This window comes from Salvelinus sp. IW2-2015, linkage group LG1 (genome assembly GCF_002910315.2).
Source record: "Salvelinus sp. IW2-2015 linkage group LG1, ASM291031v2, whole genome shotgun sequence".
In the NCBI taxonomy this organism is placed as follows: Eukaryota; Metazoa; Chordata; class Actinopteri; order Salmoniformes; family Salmonidae; genus Salvelinus; species Salvelinus sp. IW2-2015.
Genome location: NC_036838.1, coordinates 13,623,097 through 13,642,307, shown reverse-complemented (window position 1 = coordinate 13,642,307; position 19,211 = coordinate 13,623,097). Strand labels below are relative to the sequence as shown.

The 19,211-nt window shown below is 41.2% G+C and overlaps 1 protein-coding gene across 1 annotated transcript; it reads right to left on the bottom strand.

Annotated features, from left to right (window-relative positions):
- Window positions 1-2,819: 2,819 nt before the first annotated feature.
- Window positions 2,820-18,934, bottom strand: osgn1 (oxidative stress induced growth inhibitor 1). The gene is made up of 6 exons (XM_023983832.2): window positions 18,645-18,934; window positions 15,687-15,763; window positions 12,589-12,725; window positions 11,955-12,146; window positions 9,333-9,424; window positions 2,820-7,433 (listed from the first exon to the last, which is right to left on the bottom strand). The coding sequence occupies exons 2-6, from the start codon at window positions 15,742-15,744 to the stop codon at window positions 6,383-6,385; spliced, it is 1,530 nt and encodes a 509-aa protein (XP_023839600.1). The 5' UTR covers window positions 15,745-15,763; window positions 18,645-18,934; the 3' UTR covers window positions 2,820-6,382.
- Window positions 18,935-19,211: the final 277 nt, after the last annotated feature.

Sequence of the window (19,211 nt, the reverse complement as noted above, 5' to 3'; positions counted from 1 at the left end):
GCTATGATGAAACTGGCTCTCATGAGGACCGCCACAGGAAAGGAAGACCCAGTTACCTCTGCTGCAGAGGATAAGTTCACTAGAGTTACCAGCCTCAGAAATTGCAGCCCAAATAAATGCTTCACAGAGTTCAAGTAAAATACACATCTCAACATCAACTGTTCAGAGGAGACTGTGTGAATCAGGCCTTGATGGTCGAATTTTTGCAAAGAAAGTACTACTTCTAAAGGACACCAATAAGAAGAAGAGACTTGCTTGGGCCAAGAAACACGAGCAAATGACATTAGACTGGTGGAAATCTGTTCTTTGGTCTGATGAGTCCAAATTTGAGATTTTTGGTTCCAACCGCTGATCTCCATATGTGTGGTTCCCACCGTGAAGCATGGAGGATGAGGTGTGATGGTACTTAATTGGTGACACTGTGATTTATTTAGAATTCAAGGTACACTTAACCAGCATGGCTACCACAGCATTCTGCAGCGATACACCATTCCATCTGGTTTGCGCTTAGTGGGACTATCATTTGTTTTTCAACAGGACAATGACCCAAAACACACCTCCAGGCTGTGTAAGGAATGAGTAGGTGTGTCCAAACATTTAACTGGTACTGTATATAGAGTGGGCTCCAAAATTACTGGCACCCCTGACTGGCAATGCACAAACAATATAATTATAGAGATAAACTCAAAATACCAACATGTGAGAAATACTGTACTTTATTTATGTTCCAATGGAACTCACCAAAATCATACAATTATTTAATACAAAATACATTTCACCAAAATCAAGGTTTCATAATTATTGGCACTCCTCATTTAGTACTTAGTGCAACCATCTCTGGCAAGGATAACAGCATGGAGACTTTTCCTGTAATGTTTGACAAGGTTAAGCAACACATTTGGAGGGATTTTGGACCATTCCTCTATGCAGATCCTTCACATTCTTAGGTTTGCATGTATATCAACTGCCCTCTTCAACTCAGCCCACAGGTTTTCGATTGGATTGAGGTCCAGCGACTGAGATGGCCATGGCAGAACATTGATTTTGTTGTTACAGAACCATTTCTGTGTGGATCTTGAGGTATGTTTTGGGTCATTGTCTTGTTGGAAAGTCCACATATGGCCAAGTCCCAGCCTTCTGGCAGAGGCAACCAGATTGTCAGCCAAAATTGCCTGGTACTTGGTGTACTTCATTATGCCATCAATCTTAACCAGTGCCTCTGGACCTCTGGAATTAAAACAGCCCCAAAACATCACTGACCCACCACCATATTTCACCGTGAGTATGAGGTGCCTCTCCTTGTATGCATCTCTGTTTCGATGCCAAACATGCCGAATCTGACCAAAACGTTACATTTTGGTCTCATCTGACCAGAGCACCTTCTTCCAATCATAATTTAAATGACGTTTGGCAAACTCCAAGCGCTTGCGTCTGTGTCTTGGGGTCATTAAGGGCATTCTTCTGGCAACCCTTCCAAAGAGCCTGTGGTTGTGGAGGTGGCGTCTGATGGTGCTTTTTTAAACCTGGTGACCCCAAGACGCCACCAAGGCCTGCAATTCTTTCACAGTGATTCTGGGGTTTTTGTTGCTTCTCTCACGATCCTCCTCCCTATCCTGGGGGGCAAAATGCATTTGCGTCCTCTACCCGTGAGGTTTTCAACTGTTCCATATCTTTTGAATAATTGCCCTGACAGTGCTCAGTGGTATATTCAATCATTTTTAAGGGTGCCATTAATTGTGAAACCTTGATTTGGAAAACCTTGATTTTTAATTAAATCAATAAATTATTTTGTTGGGTTCCATTGAAACATTAATAAAGTACAGTATTTTTCACATGTTGGTATTTTGAGTTTGTCTCTATAATTATATTGTTTATATTTGTTTAGGTATTGTTTGTGCATTGCCAGTCAGGGGTGCCAGTAATTTTGGAGCCCACTGTATATATTTTCTGATGCAATTCGTATGATAGGTTACGAATCCAATTCATTGTGCTTAAGATTGTGCTTAAGATCCTGTAGTGCATCTTTTAAAGGTAGACTCAGCGAAATTAAGTTGCAACAAGCAGCACCGCAGATAGAGATAACCGAGATGCAAGACTTTGCTCTCACACAGTATCTATGCATGTGCACGACTTTGCTTCACGCTGGTAGCCAGGGAACCAAAACAGCAGCAAAGTTGAGCGTTGCACTCCAACGTTCTTAGTTGTTGCAGAAAACTACCCACTATACCGTTTACTTTCTGCATCTATGTCATATCGCTGAGTCTACCTTCAACAGCTGGGTTTCTGGGGTATGAAAAGGAAAATAGCCTCTAAGCAGTTCACATTATATTACATAAGTATCATCAGTAGGACTGCATTCAACATGGTATGCAAACCTGCTGCTAACTGAATGGCAAAGTATAAATGGAATCCTTGGGACATCCTCCCATTGAAGTAGACATTTAAAAAGGTTGTGGTAAGGGTTATGGTTAGGATATGGACTTCCCATGAACCCAGATAGGGTTAGTGCTAACTGAATGGTTAGAATAGCCTGCCATCTGGTGGATCAAGTGAGGGAAAAGCCATTTCTTACACTGAGTGTAATGTGAAGTGCCTTTGAAGTGCAAAATACAAAGCCAGTCTTGCCCAAGCTGTCCATTCTCACTACATACATGATAACAAGGACATGGAACATGAAAATAATTTGGCAGACTTTGTGCTCTTAATCCTCAATGTATGTATGCATAGTCGTACTCAATGAATGAGGCAACTTTAAGTATTTAATATCTGTCCAATAAAAATAATGCATTCAGTGGCATAGTAACCAGGGGGAAAAAAAGTTTGTTGAAAATAGTATATTTAATACAAAGGATCCATAGAAAATCCTGCATTTGTAGTGCATGTATATCAACATGGAAAAGAACACTCAAGTGAAATCATGATAGTCACCTATCAAACTTTTTGAATGGACATTTTCTGAAAATAAACATAACCAATGATCCACAACTCTCAGAATTTGGTTACAGTGGTGAAGAACAATTTATAGGAAATGTGGACAAAAACAATATTAGATTCTCTGAAAATATAGCATCTGGTCTCTTTTCTATTGATCGGTCAGGGTTCTGCGGATTTCAAAATGATTGTCTGAGACCATGAATGAATGACAAAAAAAATATATATTTTACATTTATTTTTAAGAAGTACTTAACATTGTGTAATGGTTTAAAATGTAAGATTGCACAAACATCTGGCATGGAAAAGACCAGTGGGTCATTGGTCTTACTGCCTTGTGTAGCAAGTGCTAAGGAGCCATATGAAACCAACTATGTTGTATTTTTTCGTGACACTCATAGGGCTGCCTTTTAAAGAGTGTCAATAGTGCGCTGCTTTGAATGTATTTGTAAGTCTAGTTTCTCAACTAGATTCAATTAGACATGTTTAAACTGTTTCTGGTTGACATATGAATATTGTCTCTTCAGGATGTCTTAATACATGGCCCCACAACTTTACAAGAACATAATAGGCCTTCAATACACTTTTTGTACACCTGTGGAATAATATAATATTTGATGTGGCCACCTAGTGGTTGTATGATACGTTTATACATTTCCAGTTTGGTAATGGCAATGTGTCTTAAGGCACTGGCTCGAGATCAAATGCTGCTGGGGTCGTAACACAAGCTCAGAGTATGCAATTGACCAAGGCACCATCTGGACAAACATGTACAAGAGAAAACAGATAGCACAAAATGACAATTCTCGCTGGATGATAAAAATAGGTGTTTTTCCCTGAAGCTTAATAGCTGACAGTACACCGTCTCCACCACCCAGACCCATATCAGTGAGAAAGTAGCAACATTTAGTAGTCAATCTGTATGTGAACGAATTTAGAGTGGTGTCTGGGTTGTCAAGATAATTAAAATACAACATTGGCTACAAAGCTTTCAGGAAAGTCACCCCAGATTGGTGAGAATGCATGTGGGTCTTAAACATAGATTTTCTAATTAGCGTAGTCTCAAATTGAGCCTGATCATGGTGATAAACTGACACTGTGTAATTCTTAATTGAAACATATTACATTTAAGTTTTTACTGCAAATAAATCAAGGGAATAGCCCCCCCCCCCTTAACTTTATAATCTGGTTAAAAAAATTGAATAAACAGCTACATTTAAGGTCTAACAGATTGAAAAACTACCAGGAATGATACAACAAAAAACTCAGCTTGGCAAGCTTGAGTTATCTTGTTTGTGAAAGATGCTAATATAGACACAGTTGCTGACATAGGGATAATTATCGTACAGAGATTCTTCATTTTTCATTGGATATTGAAGAAAGGCAAACATACAGGTCCTTAAAAATTAAATTAACACAATACCATTCTCATTTCAGAGAATCCATCAAACGTCATGGCATGGTAAATGTAATGTGTTTCTACACTTTCAAAAAGGATTTACAATGGAAAACCAATGCAACAAAAGAGCTCATCTCAAAGATTTAGCTGAGAAGTTACGTTGGCGTTTGAGTTTTCAAACATTAACAAGAGGGTTATACTACAAAGCAACCTATAGCTACACAGGGTTTTCCCATTTCAGCTCAGGCTTCATCCGTACTACGACGGTGGATATTGCTGTTCCGCCTGCCGCGAACTCTAGCAGGCTTATAAGTGCATGTCGCTCGTGGCTAGTTGAACGCTGAACTCCTCATTTGGGACAATGCAGAAACATCAATCCATGGGCAAGTCAGTACCATTTTAATTTGTGCCGAAAAGTTAAGCAAATTAAGCAGGCTGTTGTGTGAAATAGACTTTTAGGAGTGCCGTCTTTATTTTTTACTTTGCTGTGGTTATCAATGCACTAGCACCTTTATTACACACTCCCATCAATAAAATAATTGAATTAAGTCAAAAAAGGTTTTACTGTACGTGACGTTTCAAATGCATTTGTCATTACTTAATGTGTAATGTGATAGGTATTTTAAAATTACTATTTTTTAACAAAAACAATTTATTAATAAATATTTAAAATCAGTCGTCTTCCTCAAATTAAGTGGATGATGACGCAATCTTGGCGAGAGTGAGGGAATCTGATTTTATTGGTCCTCAACTCGTGGCTAAGACACTTAATTCAGGATAAATGTAGTTAGACCCGAGTTAACCTGCCCTGGAGCAGGTTAGTTCTGAAGGATTCGTGGTCCTAGAACATTTACCTGGCAACAAGGTGAGTCACTTTCAAGGTATCCCAAGTTGAACTCAGTTACCTTGCTAACTCAAACTACATTTGTAGTATAGGGCTAGCATACTTGATGAGGAACCAAATAGCGCCCCACAGTGGAGGTGTTATAATACACATAAAATCTAGTGGTCAAACAGGGAAATGGCTCCAATTGTTTTCCCACCATACATTTTTCCCCATAGGGGATTTTAGAAACACTTAAAATAAGTGCTGTGTTTCGTGTAGGCTTTCCCTGGCGTGACGCTTGGATAACCATGTAAATCTCTCTAGGACAAGGTGACTTTTATCAATATATTAGGTCCTATTTACTGATTCGAAAATGCTAATTCGCATCAAAGCAGACATCACGCAAAACTACAAATCCCTGCAAAACTACAAATCTCTAGCTGACACCTTTGCTAAAAGGTATTGTGTCAATTTAAAATTACAAGTCAGTTCACAGAATTGTCCACTTAAATACATTTGGGCAATTTCTTAATTACTACATTTAGCTAACAGATAGTTCATCCAGATATTCTTACCTTTGCCTCGAGTCTGCAGTCTCATCCAGATAATAATGGCATTTGTAGTTCTTTATGATAGCCACATTAGGAGCTAATTAACATTTCAGTCTGCCTGGTAAATATACATTTTACATTTAATTCATTTAGCAGACGCTCTTATCCAGAGCGACTTACAAGTTGGCTGGCGAATATGTTAATAAAAGTCACCTTGTCTGAGAGAGATTTACACGGTTATCAAAACATTACGCCAGGGTAAGCCTACAGGAAACACAGCCCTTATTTTAAGTATTTCTAAAATCCATCCATGGGATAAATGAACGGTGTACTAAACTATTGGAGCCATTCGCATGTTTGACCGCCATGTTCTATGGGTATTATGACTCATACTGTGGTACTCTATAAGGACATTGATTCTACCCTTGCACCATATGATTAGCTACACATCAACCTGACCTACTCTCCTGCCCTGGTAAAAAAGATTTAATTAATCTCTCAGCGGAGCCAGAGAAAGTGGCAATATCCTTTGAGGAGTATTGGGACTAGTGCAGGTCGTATTGTCACAGATTGCGCTTCAGTCTTTTAGCCTGAGCTGACCAGCCCAGCCTACATAATAATAATACAGGCCTTAGGAGCAGTTTACTCCTGTCGCGACCCTTAACCCCTAAGAGTCTAGGACACACGCAGGGTGGTGCGATTCTCCTCCTTGGCCCGCTGCTTCTTGGCGAGGTCGCTAGCGATGGCTAAAGCACCCCCCTTGAGGAAGCGGACAAAGTTCTCCCCAACTAGAGGCCCCATGGCGTACAGCCCCCCCTCTGACACCGACTCGTACGTGTAGGGGTCAACTTCCAGGGGGTTCCGCCGGCACGTGATTGGCTCCTGGGGGTTGAGGCCGAGGGGCCGTCCGTTCTCAGGGAGGAAGGACAGGTTGGGGTGGGCGCCAATCAGCACCAGGGCCATGGAGACCTGCAGCACGGTGCGACATCCGTCCTCCCCCTCCAGCACGCACTTCCTGTCAGGCTTGAAGGCCACCACCCGGTGTTTGGGCAGGCTGACATAGCCTGGGTAGGAGCCAGTAGACATGGAGGCGGTGTTGTTTTCCTGTTGGTCCACCGGGGTGCCCGTTCCCCCAGAGTTGGGGATGTCTTGGCCATGCTGCTGCTGCTGGGTCATCATCTGGTGCACCTTGTGGTACTCAGGGTAGAGGAGCTTGGGAAGTTGGTTGAAGATGAGGCCTGGGTCGGTGACCGAGCGCCGGAAGGCGTGGTACACAGGCGTGTTCAGGTGGTGAGCTGCCAGGACAGCGTCGGCCGCTGTCAGCCCGGCTCCCACCACCAGTACCGGGTCTGAGGTGTGGTCCAGCTGGCCTCTGGAGATTGCTGCCTCCAGCTCCCAGAAGCTGTGGCACACGAAGGGGAGACCCTCGCCTTCCACACCCAGACGGGCCGGGATGTCATGGGTGCCCGTGGCCAGAACCACGTAGTCTGCGCACACTGTAAAGGGGACCTCTGACAGACTTCCTTCCCCCAGCTCGTCAGCCTCCCTCTTCTGGGTCCCCTGGACTTTCCAAAAGGGACGGCCGCTGGCCCCCTCGCAGTTCACCCTCTGTATGGAGGTGACGGTGGTGCCGCAGGCGAAGCTGTCCTCCAGGCCCATCTGGTTGACATAGTGCTGGTAGTAGGAGGCGATCTCGGCGGGGGTGGCCCTGTCGTTACGGACGTTCCTGAAACAAAGATTTAAGTATGAGGGTCAGACACCAGTGTTTAAAATAAACACAAAAAAGGTCCTTGGGGCCAAAACCTGAATGAAAACAAAAAAACAGCCTCATTCACCAGCCATTTGTCTTTGACACAAAACCACATTTGTTTTGCCTCTATTTTCACTAAACCTAAGGCATTAATACTGGTAGCTAATCCTAGTTCCTAAGCGGCTCAACACAGAAAAAACTACATGCAAACAAGAATATTTCCCTTAAGTGAACACTCCTATTCAGTAGGAATGATAAGGTCAATCTGGAATGGCTGATTCGACTGTGGCCACTTAAAAGGAAAAATTCACACCAAAAACTCAAAGTTATTTTTTATTAGTCCACTGTTACTCTGAACAACAATATAAAACGCAACATGTAAAGTGTTGGTCCCATGTTTCATGAGCCGAAATAAAAGATCCCAGACATTTTTCAAATGCACAAAAAGCTAATTTCTCTCAGATTTTGTGCAGAAATTTGTTCACATCCCTATTAGTGAGCATTTCTCCTTTGCTAAAACAATCCATCCATCTGACAGGTGTGGCATATCAAGAAGCTAATTAAACATCATGATCATTACATAGGTTCACCTTGTGCTGGGGACAATAAAAGGCCACTAAAATGTGCAGTTTTGTCACAGATGTCTCAAGTTGAGGGAGCGTGCAATTGGAATGCTGACTGGAGGAATGTCCACCGGAGCTGTTGCCAGATAATTGAATGTTAGTTTCTATCATAAGCTGCCTTCAACTTCGTTTTAGAAAATTTGGCAGTACGTCCAACTGGCCTCACAACTGCAGACCATGTGTAACTTTGCCAGCCCAGGACCTCCACATCCGGTTTCTTCACACTGCGGGATCGTTTTGAGACCAGCCATCCGGATAACTGATGAAACTGTGGATTTGCACAACCTAAGAATTTCTGCACAAACTGTCAGTAACGGTCTCAGGAAAGCTCATCTGCGTTCTCCTCACCAGGGTCTTGATCTGACTGCAGTTCTGCGTCGTAACCGACTTCATTGGGCAAATGCTCACCTTCGATGGCCACTGGCACGCTGGAGATGTGTGCTGTTCACAGATGAATCCCGGTTTGAACTGTACCAGGCAGATGGCAGACAGCGTGTATAGCGTTGTGTGTACGAGTGGTTTGCTGTTGTGAACAGAGTGCTCCATGGTGGCGGTGCAGTTATGATATGGGCAGGCATAAGCTACGAACAACGAACAAAACTGCATTTTATTGATGGCAATTTAAATGCACAGAGATACCGTGACAAGATCCTGAGGCCCATTGTCGTGATATTCATCCGCTGCCATCAACTCATGTTTCAGCATGATAATGCACGGCCCCATGGCACAAGGATCTGTACAAGATTCCTTCGCACAGCTATTGAAGAAGAGTGGGGACAACATTTCACAGGCTACAATCAACAGCCTCATCAACTCTATGGAAAGGAGATGACACGCTGCATGAGGCAAATGGTGGTCACACCAGATACTGACTGGTTCTGATCCACGCCCCTACCTTAAGGTATCTGTGACCAACAGATATATCTGTATCCGTCATGTGAAATTCATAGATTAGGGCATAATGAATTCACTTCAATTAAATTATTTCCTTGTTTGAATTGTAACACAGTAAAATCTTTGAAATGGTTTGATTTTTGTTCAGTGTAATACAGTCCCAAAATGTTTAGCATGTCAGCATTCAAGATATTGGACTTTAAAAAAAGGAAAGTGTCACCTGCCACAAAACGCATCATCATCATGATGTGGCAAGTAAATCTTTGCTTCTGTGGATTAAAGAAAAAAATATCAAAAGAAAAAGTACATTTTGTCAATATTTCCCTTAATGGTGCTGTAGCTTGTTAGGAGGACCCACCTGCGCTTTTCTCTCATCCACTCCTTAAGCTTCAGGCCGGGCAGTTCCATCCAGTTAGCCAGGCTGAGAGTGAGCATGGAGCCTTCCATCGCCTAAGGAGACAAACACACAAACACCAGCACCATTAACCACAAGGCTGAAAGCCACATATGCAAACTTTCGTGTCCCAAATGGCATCCTATTTCCTATGAATGGCGTTACTGTTGGCCAGGGCCCAACATGTTCTGGTCAATGGTCATCAGATGCATATTTCACCCACCCACCTTTTTCCCAGAAAGCAACGGTCTGCCATTGTCCCTTGCTGTTTTACATGCCAATGTATCTGCAGGTATGCAAACTACAGGTGGTTTTACTAGCTACATGCCATTAGTTAGCCATGACATATAAACAACATTTTTCACTAAGTATACTATGTAAGGAATTTACCAAGAGATTGACTATAACTATCCATCTCAAACAAAAAAACTATTACACAAAATAGTAAAGCTGTCAAGCTAAATCAGTGGAGTTCATCTCAAGAAAATGGAAGTGCTGTTCTTGGAGAGAGTGTCAAGGGCAGAAGTGAGAATTGCCACCGACCTGACACACCCACTCAACCAGGAGTACCGCCGATACAGAGTCCACCTTTACAAGAAATCATTCATCTCCACCAGTATAAGTCAATTGAATAAATACAGTAACTGCACCCCCTCAGAACTTACGAACTGAGTTGCAAACTATATCCATCTGTAAACCGTGTTGTCGGCTGTATTATTTATGCACTTGTGGTGATGCTTTCTGCGGTTTTTTGAGATGCAAGACACATTTTCAGAAAGGGACCGAGAATTATTATTATTATTGCATCAATTCTTGTTTTTCTGAGAAATATTAGTGTTGAAAATTCCAAATTGTCTGTAAAATCAACTTACAGACAGACATACTTACCCACCAGATATGCCACCAGGGGTCTCTTCAGTCCCCAAATCCAAAATGAATTCAAGGCAAATCACAATATTATATAGAGCCATGATCACATCTCTCCCTTCCATCTTGAATGACTCAGTTTGCTTTAACAAATAAAACAATACCTCACAGCACAACGTCTCTCCCCAATCTGACCTAATTAACTCGTAGGCAACCAGGGGTACTGTGTTCCTATCCACATTGGGTACTTCAGAGGACTCATAAAACCATAGGCTTACAAGGAAAATGCACGAGGGGGTACTTCAAGGGTACTTTGGGCAAAGCAAAATGTACCTGATGGTACAGTAACCGAAAAAGGTTTGGAACCACTGTACTAATGTAAACTCTGCAAAAAAAAGCAATAAGCAATGTCCCTTTTTCAGGACCCTGTCTTTCAAAGATAATTAGTAAAAATCCAAATAACTTCACAGATCTTCATTGTAAAGGGTTTAAACACGGTTTCCCATGCTTGTTCAATGAACCATAAACAATGAATATACATGCACCTGTGGAACGGTCATTAAGACACTAACAGCTTAGAGACGGTAGGCAACTAAGGTCATGGTTATGAAAACTTAGGACACTAGAGGCATTTCGACTGACTCTGAAAAACACCAAACGAAAGATGCCCAGGGTCCCTGCTCATCTGCGTGAACGTGCATTAGGCATGCTGTTAAGGTGTGGCTCAGTTGGTAGAGCATGGCGCTTGCAACGCCAGGGTTGTGGGTTCATTCCCCACGGGGGGACCAGGATGAATATGTATGAACTTTCCAATTTGTAAGTCGCTCTGGATAAGAGCGTCAGCTAAATGACTTAAATGTAAATGTAAAATGCATGAGGACTGCAGATGTGGCCAGGGCAATGAATTGCAATGTCCGTACTGTTAGACGCCTAAGACAGCGCTACAGGGAGACAGGACGGACAGCTGATGTGCAGTCCATGAGGAGATGCACTGCAGTACTTAATGCAGCTGGTGGCAACACCAGATACTGACTGTTACTTTTGATTTTGACCCCCCTTTGTTCAGGCACACATTATTCAATTTCTGTTAGTCACATGTCTGTGGAACTTGTTCAGTTTATGTCTCAGTTGTTGAATCTTGTTATGTTCATACAAATATTTACACGTGTTAAGTTTGCTGAAAATAAACGCAGTTGACAGTGAGGGCGTTTTTTTGTGTGTGCTCAGTTTATGTATGCGTGCAACTGTCCGTAGGACCTTTTTTGGTTCTATTGTTCTTATTTTAAAATTTGTGTAGTTCAGTCCTTTCGCTGTTCTTGTCTATTGATGTTCTGTATTATGTTATGTTTTGTATAGACCCCAGGAAGAGTAGCTGCTGCTTCAGCAACAGCTAATGGGGATCCTAATAAAATACAAAATTCCCAAGGCCATTTTCCACTTGACAAACACAGACTTCAGAGATTGAAGGCGGTGACAGACCAATTCTGAATGTTAGCAAAGAATGTGTTTATGACCCAATTTTTTTACCCAATTGCAAATCACCACCTGGCCCCTTCCAAAAAGCACCTTGTGTGTATCTGAAAATGATTGGATTGTTGTGAGCAACATCACAAGGACAAGTTGGAATTCTTGGACTAACCAATCCTTTTTAGATCTGAACAAAGTGGGGACCAGGGGGTCAACATGGTATTGGGCAATTATTATGGACTGGGCACTTACATGCCAGGCTCCTCCTGGTGGTCCTTTGCCAAGCACCAGGTGTGGGGTGGCCCGCTCCGGTTCATAGCGCCAAAGCAGGGGTGAGGCATGGTCCAGCCCAAAGTCACTGTCGGGCAGGAGCAGGGAGTCAAACAGCACAGCCACGGGGTTGGAGGAGCGGCCCTCTAGTCCCTCACACAGGTACTCCAGGTCCTGTACACAGAAACAAACACGTAAACAACTTAGTACAAAGACTGTGGTATGTAGCCCTACCTACCTATTATATAATTAGTTTTAGGGTCTAGCTCATTGAAAAACAAAATGCCACCCTTTATCAAGGACACTAATAATGCTTTTTACTAAGCTTATAACATGGACACAACTTTATTTACAAAACCTCCTGTAGCCTACATACAGACCTTACTTACAGCCACACAAATATTTCTACTGAGCATACATCCAGGTAGTAATAGTTGCATAACTACCAACAAACCATAAATCTTAGTGGTAAACACAAACAGACAGCATTTTACAGAACATTTTAACTAGCACCTACAACCAGTCCGGGCAACTGTAAACCAACACCCACCAAGCTAGGTTTAAAATGCGAGTTGTCACAGAGACATTGTGAAGACAGACGAGGTGTCATTCTTACCAGCTCCATCAGTGACAGGTGAGGCTGTTGATCCAGCTTGCCTTGCAGTAGGGGGTTAGGGTGAGTGCCCTCTGGAGACAGGTAGGGGGTGTAACCTGACAACAGATATGACAGGCAGATGCCCGAGGGGCCGTTACCTAGGAGAGAAAGGGAAAGAGGTGCAAGTTCAGACAAGTTTAATGAATTAGTTTAACCACTACAGTTTATGTTTGTTTATGTAGGCTAGGCTACTAGGCTACCTGGGGCGGCAGGTAGCCTAGTGGTTGGAGCGTTGGACTTGTAACCGAAAGGTTGCAAGATCAAATCCCCGAGCTGACAAGGTAAAAATCTGTCGTTCTGCCCCTGAACAAGGCAGTTAACCCACTGTTCCTAGGCCTTCATTGAAAATAAGAATTTGTTCTTAACTGACTTGCCTAGTTAAATAAAGGTTAAAACAATTATTATAATAATAATAATGTAGTGCCTTAATATTATGTAAGGCAATATATTAACATTATTTAGGGGCTCATACAGGCTTTGGCTGTCATGAAACTTTGTCAGCCGGTTATTGCGAGGCAAAAGACTGCTGGTCTCACGATAATAGACAGTCAATTAACATAAACACGTTTAGTATCTCCAGGCCTAAACGCATACAAGCCACTGATGCACGCCTTTGGAACGTCTACATTTAAGAAAGTCGAAATCAATTTAATATCCATCATCACAATAAATCCATTATTCATTTTAAGCAAAAAAGCTTGCGCTCTGTTCCTTGCCTCAGGCTACACAGGCTATTCTAACATCAAGTGATTATATTTTCCCCATCAGACTACTCTCAATTTTGTCTTTACTAATAGGTCAAATTAATTTTGATTAAGAACAGCCCATTATAAAATGGCCAGGGGGAAAAAGGCATCATCCATATGCACTCAAATAGTGAATGGAGGCCGCTTTCCTGCTGGTTCAATTTTCAAAATCAGCCTGGGTAGGCTACTCTGGTTATTTCACTCCATGAATCAACCACTGTTTGAAGAGCATGCAGCTTCTCGCTGCAGGACAGGTGATATTCCGCCCAAACGCTGTATGCCATGGGCCCTCCAACCCTGTTCCTGCAGCTAGCCAGTGCTTAAATTGGGAAACCAAGTGAAATTTGTTTGGGAGCATCAAAAGTAACATGTTTTCACAACTAAAAATATTGCATTAAACTGTTGACAGCCCCTCTCTCTGCACACTCAAGAGAGGAATGAAGGAGAGAGGGGAGGAGATTGAAACACGGTGGTGAGATTCTGTAACTATAAGGTAATGTGTCAGTCTATAAATTACGAAAATGTTAAAAAAAATGCCCTATTACTAGGCTATTCAAAATCAAATACAAATTGTAGGCTAACTCTGTAAGACAACCTGAACAATCAATGAACCAACGTCATCACCTAGGCGTTCTCTCCCAGACTAATGAATAGAAAGTTTGGCACGTTGCATAAGGTAACCAGTCCATCCAGTATGCATAATAACACAGTCCACACTCAAAGATGATTACAATAATTGTTTTAATTTTGGAGTATAGGCTATACGTATTATTTACCAAAGACACGTTAAATATTTGTATGTATTTATCGGCTATGTATTGTACAACATTGTATAACGGCACAGTCATTATTTTAATTCTGTTTTTTCCCTTCTTTTTTTGGGCTCATTTATAGGCCTATGTATTATCTCTAATATGCGTATGGATGTTTTGAATTATTCACAACCTTAGAAAGCGATGTCCATTTTGTTATGTTAGGCTTTGAAACCTGTTGTTGAACTTCTTTCTTCAAATTGATCAATCACAGTGAGGTGAGTTTTAAAAGCATGATACTGTTTTGATAAGTGTTTGATGCGATTTTCAATTGCATTTGCATTGATGTCAGTGTGGTTAGAGACAACAGGTCCATGAGTACCAGCCCATTTGCGCCCTGAAGGTCATTACTGAGTTGGGTACCACCAAGCATGTCCGGAGTGCATAAGAGATTACCGTGATGTCAAAGTTTACTGTAGTAATGGCTCGTGACTTCTGGTGTGGTGGTAATATGTTCACCACATCAGGAATGTAAAAATCTGATATGAGAATCAACCATGAATAGCAGTCAAAAAAGTATTTGTATAAAAATATACTTGGCTTTTAAGAATGCCTCGCTTAAGAATAGCCTAAAAAAGTCATTGTGCCATCATTCTAAGAAACTAGGTTCTTATGGGGTCGTTCCACCTCAAAAAGCACAAGAAAGAGGATTGACACCCACCATCTCAGATTGTTCCGACATTGTTTGTTGTAAGAAATATAACATTAGCATTCCTGCAACATTATTTTGTTGAAATATAATCTTGTCTCTGAGATATGAAGGTAATTGATTGCATCCAAATTGACCATTTTAATTTAGAGGATTCATATAATTTTCAATACATATAGTACTTAACATCCAAACGTTTCTAACTATGAGTAAGAATCCAAAGAAAAGGTAAAAAAGCCACCCACCTCATTCCCAACCCAACAATGAGTATACAGTATCAGTTATCTATGAATCTTATGTAGCTGTTTTGTTTTTCATCCTATGCAATGTATTCTCAGTGAATGTGGTGTTTTTCCCCCCTCCCTGTTCATAGAAATGATAAAATTGAAGTTGTTAGGTTTATGTCCCATTCTACATCCTGAAAATACCATGTTGTGCAATCAATTATTTTAATTTCTCAGAGATCCAATTATCTTTCAACAAAAATAATGGTGTAGAAATGTTAATCTTAACTGTTTCTAACTACGGAAACAATTTTAGAACAATCTGAGATGGTGGGTGTCATATCTTGGAACGAGCCTTGTGAGTCTACTAGGATCTAGGGCACGTGACATTTTGGTGACAATGCATCCTTTCACCCACCGTATGCAATTTAGAAATTGCCTCAGAAGAAAAACACTGTTGTGCAAAGTGTTACTTCCTTCCCTATAATACCGGTAGCAGTTTCATAGTCTAGTCCCTGAGAAGATCTTTGACCAAATTCCCTACTGTGTGTAGAAATAACTTGTAACCAAATCTGGTTTTATAGCCAAGTCTTTCAGAGCTGAATGTGTACAGTAACCCCAGTCTTACCGATGACAACAACTGGCAGAATCTCTCTGGGAAGGATATCTTTATTTTGCAGGTCCATGGCCACTGTATGCTTTTATCTGCAAGGAGAGAAAAAAAGGGACGTTAACCATTAGCATTTAAATTCCTGCCCTGGTCTTCTACTTCAGTACATTTCCACAGTCCACCAATGACACATCCCTGTCCGACACCATTGCCAAGTTGGTTTCCATAACTGCACATAAAAGAAACAAAACACTTCCGTCTGGGCGAGATCAGCCTCCGTGTCCTCAAGCCAAGGTGAACGTGTACAGATAAGAGAAGTTAAATGTGGAACGGAAACTGCAGCTAAAACACAACTCAAATAGTTGAGGGAGAACACTTAAATGGCTGGGAAGGGTCCAATAGTGATCTAATTTAGCCAGGAAGGGGGCGAGGACAGCTTTAAGCATGTAAGGGGAGAAGTAGTACAGTAGTGAAGTGAGTAATGGGGGGGGGGGAGACGTGTCATACCAGAAAGCTCTGGGAACCCTACTGGATCCTTGCAGAGGCTTACAGCGAGCAGAGTGGTTATACAACTCACTTTGCTTGTAAGCGTGACTCGGCAGAAAGTTTAAAGCGATAGCGCAGCAAGAAGCTTTTATGTCATCTCAATCCGGCTGAGCCGGACTCACAATGCAAAGGAACCTATGTGGACTGACTAAGATTTGACTGTTACAAGCAGATGTTCCTTACCTTTTCTAGTGACAGTCAGTGCAATATTATTTAAATACTTTAACCCATATTGTTTGTTTATAGGCTTATATAGAACAGCTGGACAGGATTAAAGTGAGATATTAGCCCACCCAAGATCTAGGTTAAGATGTCCTTGTTAAAACCGTATTTTGTCAGACCACAACATAAATATTGACATTTCAAATGTTTTTTTCTTGTATTCATCCCAAAGAACTACATTGTCCTCAGTTGTCTCTATCTGCCTGCCTTTCTGTACTTTCTGTACCTTTCTGTCTCTACTTGTCCGTGACTGACACGTCAGTGATCAAAGCTTGCATAAATTTGCAGTCGTTACAGCTACATATTTTGTCTAGGTAGGTCATCCTGGGGGCGAAGGCTTACTTGTCTGAAATGCTACAACTAATAACTTAATTTGTCAAACTGCACCTCTCCTGTAAACGTCTCAACTAAAGACCACATAGAATTGAGGGGACTTACACTTTTTTAAATTTTTACCTCAGACTGGTGATGCTAGTATAAAAGTTCATAGTCATGATGACAAGATCAATTGCTTAAAACATTTGTTTTTTTACAGTTGATTTCATCATACACGCTCATTGGTTTTGTACTGTTGATTTCATCTTAGAACGCATCTATCATTTTCTTTCTCAAATGGCACAGAATTCAATATAATTCAGGGTGGTCTCTGTATAAAAGTCGCTGGGAACACATCAATACACGGATTTGAAAGTCAAACTATCACTTAAATAGCAGCCAATCGTTGTGACTGTTGATATCCTATGGCGGGTCGTGAATCGCTGAAGTTAACAGAAAGTGAATTATTCCTCTTTCCCCGTGATGGCAGCCTCCCGAAATCAACATTGGCCATTGCAAAATAATAGATAGAAGCCTTATACAAATTCTCATCTAACCAACTATGTATAGGTTATTCTGTGTTTCCATGAATAGTGTTAGTTTAAACAGTGCATATCACCCCCCCTCCCAATTGATGAATGATATATTGCCACTAGACAAATTATTTTTGGGGGCGTGTGCGGTTTATAAGTTGTTAGTTTAAAAAAATACAAGTAATATGACTACTATTGTTGCACATGTATGTGTAGATAGTACATTTTTGGTTTATGTTTTTAATATCATGAACTGTTTCTGCATATTGGTTATTGATTTGGACACTTTAAAACTGTGTTTTTACATTGAGCTATTTATCAATTCGCTAATTAAACTCAACTAACGTTCGTGTGGGCAGACTGGAGCTCTGACGACAACTTAATTTGATCAAAAACGACTGATTTCAGCACCCAAAGAATAGCACGCAATTACACAGAACAATGCCGTGTGTAACTGCAGGCTATTATTTGGGTGCTTTAATAAGTCATGTTTGATAGAAACTTCATGAATGTCTTGTCTACAGGAAGAACCGATAACATTCTTTTCAATTTAAGATAAAGGAATATAAATTAAACTTCCAATATTCATTCCCAATGCAATTGTACTTATTCAGGTAAAAACTGCTGAATGAGTCCAAAAACGTGCTGTGATTTATTTATTTTGATGATACCAGAAATCACAAAAACGGGTTTGCCTTGCATAAACAGAGTCCCTTTGGACGGTAAAATGAAACGACTCAATCCCGCCATCTGCCGGCCTGTTTCACTGTACCAAATGATGTAATCCTGCCAGACCACCACATGAGGTTATGATATAACTGCTTACGACTCAATGCGCTATGGTTATAAATAATGTGCCATGTTAACATAAATCGAATACATGTCAATATTCGCCATGCTAGCTGAAAATGCTTGCCAAATTAGCTCGCTAGGTTCGAATGAATCATGGGTCCTATATTGTAGCCAATAATTTCCGTCCATGCGCTACGCGAGACGTGCACAGTACCCGCAAACAGCCCGATTGTAGTCTCGTAGTGGACCATCTGACTGCAGCCGACGCACCCTTCTAACTGGACTGTAGCCTAATTATCGATAGATTAAAGTTACACACACACACACAACCTGAATCCAACGCAAAATGTCTAGACTGATAGCCTTGTTTAAATGATTTAGATTTCTACTTCAATGCTGGGTTCCTGTCTATGGTTTCCATCGGCAACCGGCACATTGAAACCACGTCAAATTCGCTATTTACCAACAGACACATCAGGAACAGCCTAGAAGACGTCGGAGAAAAGTTAAATGGGCCAAATAAGGTGAACGAAAATGTTGAAATATTGACTACAATGTTTCCACTTACCGATAGCTATGAAGACAAGGCTACCGCTGATATCCCTTAAACGTTGCTAGTTATCAAACGCCTACCCTTGTTGAAAACCTTCGATTCCTTCCCCAGGCAGGTTCAACCGACTGCAATCTCTAAAGATATGCCTCAAATTCTCGTTATGTGACTCTTTCACCGACATGTGTAAAATGCTGCAATGTTACGGTAACCCGCGATGGAAGAAGAGCCTGAACTAATTTTATAATTCCTATTTGCGTTGTGTTCACCAGCCACTCATGGTCACCTTCTTCTTCGTCTTTGGGATTGGGTTGGTGGATCGCATCCAACTTTAAAGTGCATACACCGCCACCTACTGTACTGAAGTGTGAGACCAGTCACGGCCTACCTACATTAAATTAAATTCTTATTCCGGTTCCAAAATAAAAATAATAATTCCACCAATTAACCCTACACCTTTATATCACAATTTCATCAAAAATGTAAATCATTAACTCTTTTACATTCAAATCTTGTATACCCAGGTACTTCTCTTCAACTGCCATCTATACTCATTAAAAACCCACTCCCCCATTCCACTACTTT

Coding starts and splice junctions, on each gene's coding strand:
- osgn1 (XM_023983832.2), bottom strand. CDS start 15,744: ATGGACCTGCAAAATAAAGATATCCTTCCCAGAGAGATTCTGCCAGTT. Junction 12,147..12,588: donor ACCTGTCACTGATGGAGCTG/GTAAGAATGACA, acceptor TTCTGTGTACAG/GACCTGGAGTACCTGTGTGA. Junction 7,434..9,332: donor TGGATGAGAGAAAAGCGCAG/GTGGGTCCTCCT, acceptor TCTTTGTTTCAG/GAACGTCCGTAACGACAGGG.